The 15034-nt window shown below is 37.9% G+C and overlaps 1 protein-coding gene across 1 annotated transcript in view; it reads left to right on the plus strand.

The window, feature by feature from the left end:
* Positions 1 to 13317, plus strand: part of LOC108101656 (discoidin domain-containing receptor 2) — a 147244-nt gene extending 133927 nt beyond the window's left edge. Inside the window, exons 9-11 of the mRNA XM_043208768.1 lie at positions 9561 to 9723; positions 11306 to 11455; positions 11524 to 13317. Coding sequence (XP_043064703.1) covers positions 9561 to 9723; positions 11306 to 11455; positions 11524 to 11688 — 478 coding nt within the window. The 3' untranslated portion in view covers positions 11689 to 13317. The remainder of the gene's footprint in view (positions 1 to 9560; positions 9724 to 11305; positions 11456 to 11523) is intronic.
* The last annotated feature ends 1717 nt before the right edge of the window (positions 13318 to 15034 follow it).

Genomic DNA, 15034 nt, shown 5'->3' on the forward strand with positions numbered 1-15034 from the left:
TATTTGTTAAATTTTATTGTTTGGGGTTCATTGGTTGGCGGATTTTTTCAACTACAAACACTATTTACGAAGCTTGGTAAAACTTTCAGCCCTCTAATGCCATTAAAAGTATTTTTGGCCGCGCTTCCATACAAGCGGAACCACTGTGGATTGTTTGGAAGACCAAGGTTTAATCATTACTAGGTGAATCACTCCGTGAACTTTGTAGACCCTTGCAGCGGAGCACACACCCAAAACATTGAACGGTCGTGGAGAGAAGTTCGAAACAAAGTTCCGAAATACGGAAGAAAAGAGCCGCACTTCATTGGGTATTTGGCGGAATTTTTTTTCATTCGCAAATACCCGAACCATCGTCAGCGTATTCACCAAATTTTTCGTGCCATCGCTCACTTGTACAATCCAACTCGTCCCATTCATGAAGAGCTATCACAAGATCCAATTGATCCCGATGAATCTGATGCCGAATAAGATTATTATCAAGTTTCAACTATGTTCATTTGAATTCATTTAGTTTATTTTGTACGCGCGCACTTATGCATTGATACATATGCTATATTATTTTTTGAGGTAATTGTTATAAAAAACAAGAAAGGAAGCTAGCTTCGGCAAACCGAAGCTTATATACCCTTGCAGTCATCAAATATGTCGAACAAAACGCATAAAGGCTAAAGAACATCGATGCTTAGACGATTTTCCTATTAATTTTCCATATTTTTGACTATAGATCATATGGGAGCTATACGATATAGTTGTCAAATTTAATTCGTAATTCAAGAGTCGTAAGAAAACCCTATATTCCAAAAATCATACTTGTCTGATGAAAAACAACGATGTTATAATTTTATTTCCATTATTTCTATATAGATTTTTCGATCTTTCCTATGGCAGCTATAAGATATAGATGACCGATTTTCATGAAACTTTTTTCTCAATATAAACGTTGTTAAAAAACTTAATATTCAAAAAATCATGCTCGTGTGATAAAAAACAACGATATTATCAGTTTATTACCATTAATTTTATATACAATTTTCGATCTCTCCTATGGCAGCTATATGATAGAGTTATCCGATTTTGATCAAATTTAATCCGAAATTCAATAACAGTTCGAAAACGCCATCTTGAAGAATTCAAGTCGATCTGATTGTCGGGTCATCCAGCCGCAGCAGATATTTAGATTCTCTTAATGCTAGCTCTTAGCTTATCTGCATTATTACCATCGCTCTCTCTCTCACTTTATCTTTCTGTTCGCTCTCTCTCGTTACTTGTTGGTTTATACTTTGGGTCAGCAATCGGCTGATCCGCGTCTTAATTCAATTGTATTCTTCCTTTCGATCACACGGAACATTTTTGTAACTCATTTTCGTCGAAATAAAATCGCTGCTCTCGCATAAATCGAACTCAAAATTTTGTTAATTCTTTAATTTCCACAGCTAATAAAAAAGCTTATTAGCTAAACATTGGTGACCCCGACGTGATTTGTGCATAAAAATACCCAGTGCAATTCACAAGAATTAATTTATTTTACCAGCTGCATATCTCTTTTAATCGGTGCTGCAGCTTCGTTGTGCGTTGGCCGGCCATAAACAAAATAAATTCGTATAAGTTGATTTGTGCAAATAACATAACACAAGCTTGTACATAAGGCGGTATATAGACCAGATTTTCGTTATTTTTCTTTGCGCTCATCTTCCCGCTGAAGCCGAATTTTGCCCGCCGAGTTGCAGCTGAATTGTGCGTTTGCCTGCCCTAAACAATATTAATGTATATACATATATTAATTGATTTGTGCAAATAAACAAATTGTTACACAAACTCGTACATAAGGCGATATACATTTTTCGTTATTCCCTTTTTGCGTTCATCTTCCCGCTGAAGCCAAAATTGCCCGCCGAAACTGCTGCATTTATTGTTGTTGTTGTTGTTGCTTAATATGTCACTAGAAAATTCGGTAAGCGTCACCGACAATGGCAATTCAAACAGGGTGACATTTCTGAAGCGCAAGGCAACTTCAATGTTTAATAGAGTGGAGCGGTTAATGGAATCTCTTTCAAGTTCGGCTTTGAATTCTTTTGACGATTCTGGCCTTCATGTGAGGTTGGAACTTATCGAGGAACTTCAAACGGCATTTAAAAGGGTTCTCAACGAGCTCGAAGAGTTGGATTTTGAGGAAATTGGAAGTGAATTGGAGGAGAAATTTGATGATGTCATCGTAGTTCTGAAGTCGACGGTTCGATCGGAGATCACGAAGCGCTCCTCGCAATTACAACATTCAACTTTTGCTGATGGTAATACGCCCGGTCTTTCCGGCCATCAGCAGCGACAAACTCGCCGAGCGATTCCACTTCCCGCTCTTGAACTTCCGAAATTCGCTGGAGGTTATGCGAATTGGGCAGATTTTTATTCCATGTTTACATCCATCATAGACAGTCATCCTGACCTGACCAACATAGAAAAGCTGCAGCATCTACGTTCATGCCTGAGGGATTCTGCGTTGGAAACCATCCGCTCGCTGGAAATTTCGGATGGCAATTATTCTGTTGCTTTGGACTTATTGCAAAACCGATTTGATAATCGTCGTTTGGTTTTTCAGGCACACATTACTGAGATCCTGGGGCTTAAGGCAGTGCAGAGTGGTTCCGTCTCGACGCTTCGTGATCTGTCAGATAAATTCAACGCTCATATTCGTGCTCTAAAGGGATTGGGCACGACTGAACAAATCGCAGGATGCATCATCGTCCAAATACTGCTGCAAAAGCTAGATCCTGCGAGCCAGGCCAAATGGGAAGAGCGGTTAGAGGATCCAGCATTCGTCAATCTAATTCCGACGTGGGAATCCATGGCATCATTTTTGGAGCAGCGATGCAGAACATTGGAGACTATGGATTTCGCCATGGCAAGCTACGCGTCTGGCAATCAGGTGGGAAACAACGGAACGTCTAATTCTCGTAGATCCGCTTTTGTTGCCACAAATATTAACCCTTGGATTTGTTCGTTCTGCAATGCTTCTGGTCACTCCATTCATTACTGCCAAGATTTGAATGCCCTGCCCCCTGCAAATCGGCTTCAAGAAGTAAAGAGGCTCTCTCTTTGCATAAACTGCCTTAAGATAGGGCATCAATTGAGGCAGTGCAATTCCAGCAATTGTCGTACATGCGGAGCTAAACACCACACCCTCCTTCACTTGGGAAATTTAGCCTCAGCTTCTCCACAGGCAGGATCACAGCTTCCAGAAGCTCTTGCCGCTGTCTCCCTCAATGCTGTCGTAGAACCATCTGCCGTACCTTCCACATCCACTGCTCTTATTGCTCAGGATTTCAGTACTGACAATGTGCTCCTAGCCACTGCCACCGTTCTCGTAAAAAATCGGTCTGGAGTTTTCGTTCCATGTCGAGTCCTTCTTGATTCGGGCTCTCAACTGCATCTAATAACATCACGCTTTGCAGATCAGCTTCAAACAAAGAAGATAAAGTCCTCGGCATCTGTTACTGGAATCGGTGATTCGAGCTTTGTTACAAATGGTCACTCAGTTAATATTGCGATACAGTCCCGAACGTCTGATTACACGGTGAACCTAACCGCAGTTATTGCCCCCAATATAACTGAGCTACAGCCTAGTTGTAATGTGGACACCAGCAGCTGGAAAATACCGCAAAACATTAAATTAGCTGACCCTACATTTTATATCCCTCAGCGTGTGGATCTTTTGATTGGAGCCAGTTTGTTTTACGAGCTGTTGTGCGTTGGACAAATTAAGCTCGCACCTGGATTACCGCTTCTTCAAAAGACTCGACTGGGATGGGTTGTTTCCGGAGGATATGGCGTCTCCAATGGCTCTTCATTAATCTCGCCCCTTGCTGTACCTCGCGTTAGTAAGGAGAATAGCTTAGATCGCCTTGATGATCGTCGAAAGGTCCTGCAATGGCCGCCATCCAGTCATATTGCCACGGAGCCATCCTGTCACTGCCGCCGTCATTACTCACTTTCATGAGCGTAGTCAGCACACAAAACCTCGGGCCCTATTCTGCATAACTCGATCCCAGTATTGGCCTATTGGGGGGAGGAAGACGGAACGATTGGATGGATGGCAACGTGTGGCCTACTTGCAGCAAGTCCTCTGGACCCGATGGAAGAAGGAATATCTGACGCTACTGCAGCAGCGCTCCAAATGGCGCACCCCGAAGCCTGGCCTGGTTGTCGGTGACGTGGTGCTGGTCAAGGACGAAAACATACCTCCGAAGAAGTGGCTGTGTCTGCTGCCCCTTAAAGATGCTGTTGAAAGCCAAGCTTCCAACGGGGGAGTATGTCGGGTCATCCAGCCGCAGCAGATATTTAGATTCTCTTAATGCTAGCTCTTAGCTTATCTGCATTATTACCATCGCTCTCTCTCTCACTTTATCTTTCTGTTCGCTCTCTCTCGTTACTTGTTGGTTTATACTTTGGGTCAGCAATCGGCTGATCCGCGTCTTAATTCAATTGTATTCTTCCTTTCGATCTCACGGAACATTTTTGTAACTCATTTTCGTCGAAATAAAATCGCTGCTCTCGCATAAATCGAACTCAAAATTTTGTTAATTCTTTAATTTCCACAGCTAATAAAAAAGCTTATTAGCTAAACACTGATCAAAAACAACGGCGTGAGAATTTTTCATTTCATTCCCTCGTATGGGAGCTATCCGATATAGTCGGCCGATCCGGCCCGTTCCGACTTATATACTGCGTGCAATAACTACACACCTTTTGGGAAAGTTTCATCAAGATAGCTTTAAACTGAAAGACTAGTTTGCGCGGAAACAGACAGACGGACAGACGTACAGACGTATTCGGATTCTACTCGTGATGCTGAATAAGAATATATATATGTACTTTATGGGGTCTGAGGTGTCTCCTTCACTGCGTTGCAAACTTCTGACTGAAATTATAATACCCTTTTGCTCTGCAAGAGTATAAAAACTAAGCTAAAAACTGAAAATTGGCGGAATTTTTTTTTATAACAGTTACCTTAAAAAATAAAGCATGTGTATCAATGCATAAGTGCGCGCGCACTTAGCTAAACACTGAAAAAAATAAATTTAAGTGTCTGTCTTCGGCCAAAAGTACCGCAAATATTGAAAGTTCCACGAAAAATATGTGGAATAAGTATTTTCGCCCGCTACCAGCCCTGACTATTATCGGAAATTTAAGGCTCGATATCTCGTAAACGGTGCGAGAAATCGAAAAATTGTATTTATTAAAAAGTGTTTATTTTGGGACAATTACCCAAAATATGTCCTCAAATCTTGGCGCCCCGGAAACTAAAATCTCCCCTAGCGCAGAAATGCTTGTAAGAGTTTTCGGCTGATTTTCGAGAAAATTTCCATTTTCCAAGGTAAAAAACCTTCAGTCTTCCTAAGGGGGTTATTATCTTATGAAAAAACCCTTGATTTGGTGCGCAAGTTTTTTTGGGCCTTAAATATAGCTGGAGTCAAAATTCCGAAGTATTACCTAATATTTCTTGTCCATGATTCCTTCAATAAATTCCAACTCGCCAACCCCAGCAGCGGACATGCAGCCCCACACCATGACACCTTCACCACTATGCTTTACTGTCATTGCAAGGTTTTCTTTTCGGAGTTCAGTATTAGGCTTTCTCCTTACAGTTCGGCGACCGTCGTTGCATAATCCAATCGCTTATTTTTTTTTTACTTTTGTTATGGGTGAACATCTTTCCCAAACTGCTCTTTCGCCTCAGGTGCTATCTTTGTTGATGAAATTTTTGGGTTCACTTTCACTTTTTTTAATATGTATGTTAGCCCGCTCCCGACCGCTTAAAGCCTTGGGACGTCCTGTGGGCTTAGCACTTTTCAAGGACGAAGCGCCCTCAAAACGCTACAAAATAATTTTTCGCTCCGATTCGGTAGTTTCGTTTTGTTTTCCGCTCATTTTGTCGTCAAATGGTTAAAAAGAATTTACTTCGACGCTATTTTCTTTTAAATGTTTGCTCATGCCATTTAGAGGATAATATAATAATAACGGTGCTTTTGAAGAAAAATCTGGCCAGATCGATCAAATTGTGTCAATGCTTCAAAATTAGAAGCAAGTATGCGAAAAATTTTGTTCAGGCAGATTTTGCACTTTTTTTCGTTATTTGAATTTTAAAAGCGAACTATTAACTATTTACTAGATGAATAGTAATAAAACTTGGTTGCGAAGTGAATTAATTATTAGGTGCGCAACTTAGTTCTCGCTGTTTTTTCGATATCTACGAGTCAAGCCATTTTCTGATGTCTTCATATGAGTTGAACTGCTGATCAGCCAGGCCAATTTATGGGGATACGGCAGGTGGGGTAGGGCTTGCCATTTGAGCGTTCCCCAGTAGGTTTAAACAGGTTTGGCAACGTGAGGCCGAGCGTTTTCATGCAGTAATGGTTTCGCTCGGTTTCAACAGCTCATAATAAATAACACCGAACTGGTCCCACCAAATGCAGAGATACCTTCGCAACGTGAATATTCGGCCGAGCCTTCCTTTCTTGCCGCTGGAGCAGTTGTTGACTGCGCACCAGATTAGGTGCCGGCGGTCTGCTCCGAACAAATATTAACGGAGCAATTATGGATTAACCCGCTACACTGTAACCGTATGAGAATGTCTGTGTTTTCCGAGCAATTTCTGAAACACTTTTGATTTGAACTGCGACCCATTGCGGGTCACAATCGTTTCTGGGTCCAAGAAAATCTATATATAGCTTCTGGAAGGCTGTGTGGGACTCTTATGAGGCCCCCATTGGAGGGCATAGTGTCCCATTTGGCGACCTAGTCATTTGCCACGAGCTTCACCATTAAATGTGTTGCATCATTCGCTAAGCTTCGCCAATAATAATAGCGCCCTAATCCCTGGAGGGAGGGACACCCCCGTGAAATCATGGACATTTTTCAAGACCTCTTTGACAACTCCTTATGGGGCACAACTAGTGTGAAATTGAAAAGAATCAATTTTTCATATTTCGGTAGATTACACCTTTAAAAATAACATATGTACTTGTATGCAAAAAGCAATTGTATGTAAAATGATTATTTGCAAAGTAAAGAGTTCGTATTTAGTTCTATATAAACATTTTTTTGGGAAAAAAATCTTTTTTTGTTTTTGCATTAATATAGTTGTCGGCAATTACTCTTTGACTAACTAATTAACTATGAAAAACAGTACAGTTTGTTGCCACATTTCAGGAATCTCTTGACCTGAAGTTTGCGGAAATTTCACATAGCGTTCTGATATGACATGTACAATTTCCTATCCTCCGATATTGAAAAGGATATGAGTTCCCGTCAAATAACAATGGAAGTGTAATCTCGGAGAACTATGGGCGAAGTGGTTGTCTTGAAATGTAATGCGTTAAGCCCGAAAGCAAACAGCATGGAAAGGGCCGGAAAATGAATATTGAAGGGAAAGATGCACCCCTCGACAAGACAACCGTTTCCGATTTCGGTGAACTATAGATTTTGATATTTAATTTAGGGAGGGCGACTTGAGTGATAGGTTTAGTTTTCAATAAGCATGCTTGAGGGGAGGACCTGCTTGAATTGGGAGTTGTTGCTGTAATAAGTAGTTAAATAGACTAGGATTTCCATCACTCTGCTTAGAATTCCATTGACGGTGACATTGGCACGTGTCAGACCCCCTTCATGAGGGAAACTTAACTCCCAACTGAGATACATATCATATTACACAAGGAAACTATTCGTACTTTATGAGGACTTGTTTGAAATGAGTTATAACTGAGAGTAATATAAATAAAGTCAAAAGTTTGCAACGCAGTTCTTGACCAGCATCACGATCTGAATCGAACTAGATGTTTTCGATCAGCATGATCAAGAATATATTATAGTATTATATATTTACTTGATTGGGTCTATGGTGTCTTCTTTACTGCGTTAAAAACTTCTGACTGAAATTATAATACACTCTGCAAGGGTATCCCAACGTTGTTTAATTTTGTTCCACGATTATATTTTTTTATATATGTGTTTTATTATATTATTATATTTTTATATATTTTTTTTAAGTGCCCTCAAAACATTACACTAACAAATTGTGTGCATTAAAACTACAGGTGTCACTTGTCGTGCCTATTACCTAAATATAAATTATCAAACCAATTGGCTGTGCCATCAAATCTGCGCCATGGAATGTTGCGGCTTGTAGGGGTTTTCATGTCATGAAAAACAGCGAAAGAACAAGAAAGGAAGCTAGTTTCGGCAAGCCGAAGCTTATATACCCTTGCAGTCATCAAATATGTCAAACAAAATAAATAAATGATAAACAACATCGAAGCTATGACGATTTTTCTATTAATTTTCCATATTACTATTGTTCATATGACTGCTATATGATATAGTTGTCCGATTTTGATGTAATTTAATTTGAAATTCCAAGACTCATTTGAAAACTCTATATTCCAAAATCATGATTGGCGGATGAAAAACAACGATGGTATCATTTTATTTCCGTTATTTCTATATAGATTTTTCGATCTTTCTATGGGAGCTATATGATATAGTATTTCGATTTTAAAGACGTTATAATTCTTTTTCCATTATTTATATATATACCTTTTTTGCCTTTCCTATGGCAGCTATATAATAGATGTATCCGGTTTTATAATATTTAATCCGAAATTCATTAGTAGTTAGAAAACGCCATCTGGAAGAAATCAAGTCGATCTGATCTAAAACAACGGCGTGAGAATTTTATATTTCATTCTCTCGTGTGGTAGCTATCCGATATAGTCGGTCGATCCGGCCCGTTCCGACTTATATACTGCGTGCAGACCGAATCGAGTAGTAGAGATTTCAGTGTTTTGATTTGACCAAGATGAGAGAACATGATCAGCGTGTTGCAGCTTTGTTGGCGCCCGAGGTGTTGCAGAGTTCCCAAAATAAGACAGGGTGCCTGGAGTGGCATTTCTTAAATTGATGCTCTATCTTAAGACTTAAAAATAGACTCTGGTTAGTTGTATGCCATGGCACAGTCCACAGTTCCAATGTTTGCATCGCTTCTTTAGAAATATCGTCAAAGACTCCCACGTCCTCCCACGTAAAGTTGACAAAGCCTGGATTCTCCAAGTTTTCCTCCCCATTTAGCTTGACACACGGGATCCAGCTACTGAGGATGAAATTGGACAATTATGCATCCGGCATCCGGTACCCAGTCACTTGAGAGCACGGATACATGTCCGATCCGTACCACCTTGAGCCCTAGAATCTCGATAATCGTGTCTGAAAAGCTAAACGATGTTTATCAAATCTCTTTTGCAAAAAAGGAAATGGCAAAGTTTACGAGTAAACGAAAGCCCTATATATTTATCTAATTTGCTACGATAATAGATATTACAAAAAGTTATTTATGTAAAGGTAAGATAGGACTAGCAGCTGAAGAACATCTTGCTACTATAGATTTGTAATTGCCCAAAATGTAGATAAAGAATAAATGTAAATAAGATTTGGCTAGCAAAAGCTAGCTTCCTTTTTGATTTTACGTTTTCAATGTCCGCTAAAGCTGGGTTTTGCTCTTTGTTCTCTTTCAGAAGCTGCATTATTGGGCCAGAACTCAGCGTTAAAGTCTGTACAATCGGAACGGTAATAAATCGATCGGCCTATACCTCGGACTATTTCCAGCTTGAAGGCTCGACCGAAAGACCATCGCAACCCATGCCCATTCGTTGGATGGCTTGGGAGAGTGTGATATTGGTAAGATTGCATTCCATTCGTCGGGCACCGATTTGGTCAAATAAACATATGTACTTAAAAATTTGTACGTGCTAAAGAGTTGGGTTAAACAAGAACTTAGAAAATAGCAAACAATTTTAAAAGATGTTAATATTTCTATCGTGCTACACTTAAGAGTATGCATTTTATAAAATGGCACGCTAATAGAAAAGAAAGTAGAAGCTTTAGTCAAATTCCTAACTATCAGATAAAAATTTCTGAGAACATATTACATTCATTACTTGAATATCACTCTCAATAAAATAATAGTGCTTTTAACAAAAAACTAAGAATGTTAAAACAGAACATGTTTGCAACTTAGCAACCGATAACTAAGCACCAAAGGGAGACATTTGGTTTTCTCGAATATTTTTGTTGATAAACAAAAATGGAAGCTAGCTTCTTTAAAATACCTAAAACAAAAAATCTATAGCGTAGTTATTTGTTTACCCTTTCAGAAGGTATTACAATTTCAGTCAGAAGCTTGCAACGCAGTGAAGAAGACACCTTAGACCCCATTAAGTGTATTTATTCTTGATCAGCATCACGATCAGAATCAAAATACGTCTGTCCATCTCACAGTGGGCGGTTTGGTCTCGCTAGCGGCATTTATAATAAAAATAATAACATCGTTGTTTTTTATCATACAAGCGTGATTTTTGGAAAATCAAGTTTTTGAATAACCCTTAAATCGAAAAAAAATTTATAAAAATCGGATAACTATATCATTTAGCTGCAAGGCAAGACGAAGCTAGCTTCATTTCTTGCTTATCATAAAAACATGATTTTCGGTATTTTTTGTTCTAACGTTTTGTATAGATTTTTTGACCTTTCATATGGCAGTTGAAATAAGCATTTACATATTTGATCAGGGTCATCAGGTTAGTTGATTTATATCTGTTTGTCCGTCCATATGAACATCCGTATGTCCGTCTAGATCTCGGAATCTTCAAGAGCTAGAACATTGAGATTACATATGTTATGTATGTTGATACTCGTTGTTCGTACGCAAGTTTGCTTAATTTTGTGCCACGCCCACTTACTTCTACAACTATTACGCCGCGATGCCCCTCTAAGTCCGTTAGCCAAGCCTTACCCAATGCAGGAACCTAAGCCAATGCGCCAACTTAGACCAGGAACCTTAGCGGACCAAGACAATGCAGCCACCTGCGGCAATGCCCTACATGCAAATCGCGGCACTGTATCCGAGGTAGGTGGTGCCAATTCAGGCTCCATATCTCAGTCGTGCATGGATATGGTGCATCGTACGTATTTGGGCGCAATGTAAGAAAGAAAATCTATAAAAATTAAAACGCGAAAAATATGAGACGTAGCGATTATAAACTAAAGGAACAAAGTTCAACCGACCCAACAAGTAAGGACTGACAAATTGGCCAAGTAAAGATTTGTAAGATTGTAATAAAGACGGTATCAAACATCCTTCACTATAGATTTGTAATGAGTCCAGTTATTTTATAAACTTCGTATCGTCAAAGTTATCTTCCTTTCTTGGTACCCGTCGTTGTTTGTTTAAAAATATATTATATACCAAACTTATTTACAGGGAAAGTTTACAACAAAATCGGATGTGTGGTCTTTTGCTGTGGCGCTTTGGGAAATATTAACTTTCGCCAGGGAACAACCATACGAACATATGACAAACCAAAGTGTTATCAAAAACATTGAGCACATCTACCGCGACTATAAAATGCACGTAAGTTGAGACACAAATACGCCCAATTTGATCCTGCACTTATGACCCCTTCTAACTTCTTCTTCCAGGAGCTTTTGCCAATGCCTCTCAACTGTCCGCGGGAAATTTACGATCTCATGTGCGAGTGCTGGCAGCGCGACGAGTCGAGTCGACCCAATTTCCGAGAGATTCATTTGTATCTGCAGCGGAAGAATTTAGGTTTTAAGCCAGTGACTCAGACACATATGTATTGAACAGTCCGATCTATAAAAACATACTCTTACCTTCATTTTTCGTATTACTATTAGGTTAATAAAGACAACTCATAACTTTTAGCAAAACTCTTTGTAATGAAAAACATTTTAAGTTGTTGGAGAGGTTTAAAAAACTCTTTGTTCGTAAACCCTGAATTTGACAAATTAAAATGTTTGTACTTAATCTGTGTGTCCAAAACGATGCAGGTATTGAAGAAATGTATAATACTTAATTTTAAGAAAATAATCAATCAATATATCTTAAATACTAAAGAGGAGTTAAAGTGTAAATGATACTGAGCATTCTATTAAATAGAATATTTAGTGGTATCAACAAATGAGAACATATTGACATATGTGTACCTATTGCTCCACCACCTGAACGCTATCTATCGAATCATTTCTGCTTTACATATTTAAAAGGACAAATCGAATTAAATCTATATTTATAAACATGTTAAAATCTCCACCTGCCGATGCTGACCCCCTATTCTAAATGAATCTCTTTCGCTACGAAATTAAGACACAAACAATTTAAAGCCTTTATATGATTTGACAATAACTACTAAAGCAAAGAAAGACAAAAACAATTGTGACAAAAATGCTTTGTATTTCTGCAAGTCGAATTTCTTCGAGTCACAATCTTAGGCTAAAATAGGCATTTATTTTTAAATATACCCTATAGAAAAGTCAATTAATCGCATATCAAATAAAAATTTACTTAACTTAAGCAGTGCTGTGCTGTATCCATGTTTTTTCGTTTTGTTTTATGAGTCTGAATGCATACTAAAATTTTTGGTTTTTCTTCTAGGAATTCTCTAGGAAAAGGTTTCTTCGTAACTAACAATATTTACACCAATACCATCATGGTCAATGTCAATTTAGGTATTAATTCGACTTTAAGAACGTTACTAAGAACAAAAAGAAAGCTAGCTTTGGCTAAGCCGACGCTTATATACCCTTGCAAATATAACTTAAGTCTATAAAACTACTTGACTCATTAAAAATGTATGGAAACTAGGCTTTTTATTGTGAGTCCAATTACTTTAAATTTATCAATTCGGTGCACTATAAAGTTATTTTCAAATTATGTGAATTTTTAATGAATATTCTATTTTGGTGTTTGGCAGTTTTTTGTTATTTTGGGCTCAATGCGATTTTCCTTTTAATTTCCTTTGAATTCTTCTATCGATCCGATGACAGCTTTAAATTATAACCCTCCAATTCTAATAAGTTTGAATTAAATTCAAGTCGTTTTTTTATTTAAAAACATGATTTTTGGAATTATAATCTTGAATCCATTAATTAAGTAAAAACCGGCTACCGGAAAATCTAAAAAATACGCCCAACGTAGAAACATGAGAAAAGAATCGTAAGGTACAATCATGTGAAATGTAAGGAACTAAAAATTTAATTTTTACTGCAGTAAGCTTAATGAAGAAGAAAAAACAAAAAACAGAATTGCTTAAATGTGTATAAAAAATGTATTTACAGTTGTGAATAAAAAGCAAGAAAAGTTAATAAAGTCAGGGCTTGAATAGCAGTCTAAGACTAATTCAGCCCAAAAACCCCTTCGTGTAAACCAATAGTAGCGACCTAGCACGGATATTTGCAGTGGACTCATTTTTGTTCGTCAAAGAAACCATAAAAAAACATTTTAAGCTACACAGGGGACTGGGTTTCAAATATAGTTGTATTTAGAAAGCCGGCTCTCTACTCTTTGGTTTGTTCTTAAGTTATCGGAGTTTTGGGCCGTAAAGTCAAGAATATATAAGGTAAATGATTTATAATCGTTTTAGTTCACTAAGTCCAATATGGTGTCTGCGTCCGACCTTACAAAAATAAATTTAAAAAAAAAAGATCAAACTTATGTCATGGCTGTTAAACTATCTCCACTGGCAGCAAAGCGCCATCTAGGGTTAGTGGCCGAGAGCAGATGCTTGTTATCTGCTCTCGGACACTAACCCTAGATGGCGCTTTGCTGCCACAGACTATTCTTCCAATGGCTACTAGGTGGCGTTAAACACGTAAGACCCCAACAAGAATATTTGTGCTAGAATCTAGATTATCTTAGTAGATCTTGGCTGTCTGTCAGTCTATTACTATGCAAACTAGTCTCTCAGTGGAGGTAGTGTACATACATATAAGGGGTGTGTTCAAAAAGTCAAGAGACGTTTCAAATTGCACGGCCAACGTATTTTCGATTATCAATCTTTTGGTTTCGTTATGCTGGTACATTCTTTACAAACATCTGTTCGAAATTTCATAGGGAATGGCATTTTTTGTTTGGTTTTAAGAGACGTGAAGGTTATTAGTGTTTTGCATGCTCAACGATTTTTTGCTGTTCACTGACGTCAACGATCCAGATTTACTCAAAAGAGTCGACAATAGTCGAAAATATGGAAAATGAATAGAAAAATCGTCATAGCTTTGTTGTTGTTTAGCCTTTATGTATTTAGTTATACTCTTTAATGTCTGCAAGGGTATATAAGCTTCCTTTCTTGTTTTTTGATTATTCTTTCGACAAATTTTTTTGACGGCTCCTGTAATGACTGGATTGTTTAATTCCCCCTAAAAGTATACTTTAAGAAATGAGTTAAGGTTGGCTTTAACGAGATAGCTAATTACATAAATTCTAGCTAAAACAACTGGATTAGAAATGCGGTGGACAGATGGAACCTTTCCCCTTTCAAAGTTCCCCGTTGCTGCCCAATTCTCTAAGAATGTTAGAATCTAAAATTAAAAATTAAAAAAATTAATTATTAAAAATAATTAATTAAAAAATTAAAATTAATAAAACCAAAACTCGCAAATTAAGAAGTGTTTTAATGTCAAAAGGAAAATGTCTACGCACTGCTTGTTTTCAAACATCTTGAAAATAACTCGCAAACAAGAGTTGTTCCAATGTCCAAAAGTAAATGTCTTCAATTCTAGGTCGTCTTCGTGTTTGCAGTAAATGCACTACTGGTTTTCGCAAATCAAGAAGTATTCAATTGTTCTTATTCATCCCACGTGTAAGCAGTGCGTCCGTTGTCAGTAAACAAAACAAGTGGGTTACGTGTAAGAAAATTGAAGCAGGGCCGGCTATAGGTAGTACTATCCACTTAAAAATTTTGAAGGTAGGTAATTACCCACCTGAAAAACAGATTTATAATAATATAGTAGAATCCGGTTATAGCGACTTTCAAGGCACCGACGATTTTTCTTCGTTATACCCGGAAGACGCACTAAGCAAAAGGAACAAAATAATTTTTTTGTTTGTTTATTTATGGTTGCTGTCCTCGTAAAAGGTTTTTAAAACAAATCAAATTTATTTTTTAATTAAAACTAAAAATCTAATTCAAAA

The sequence above is a fragment of the Drosophila ficusphila genome, unplaced genomic scaffold (assembly GCF_018152265.1).
Source record: "Drosophila ficusphila isolate 14025-0441.05 unplaced genomic scaffold, ASM1815226v1 contig_636, whole genome shotgun sequence".
In the NCBI taxonomy this organism is placed as follows: Eukaryota; Metazoa; Arthropoda; class Insecta; order Diptera; family Drosophilidae; genus Drosophila; species Drosophila ficusphila.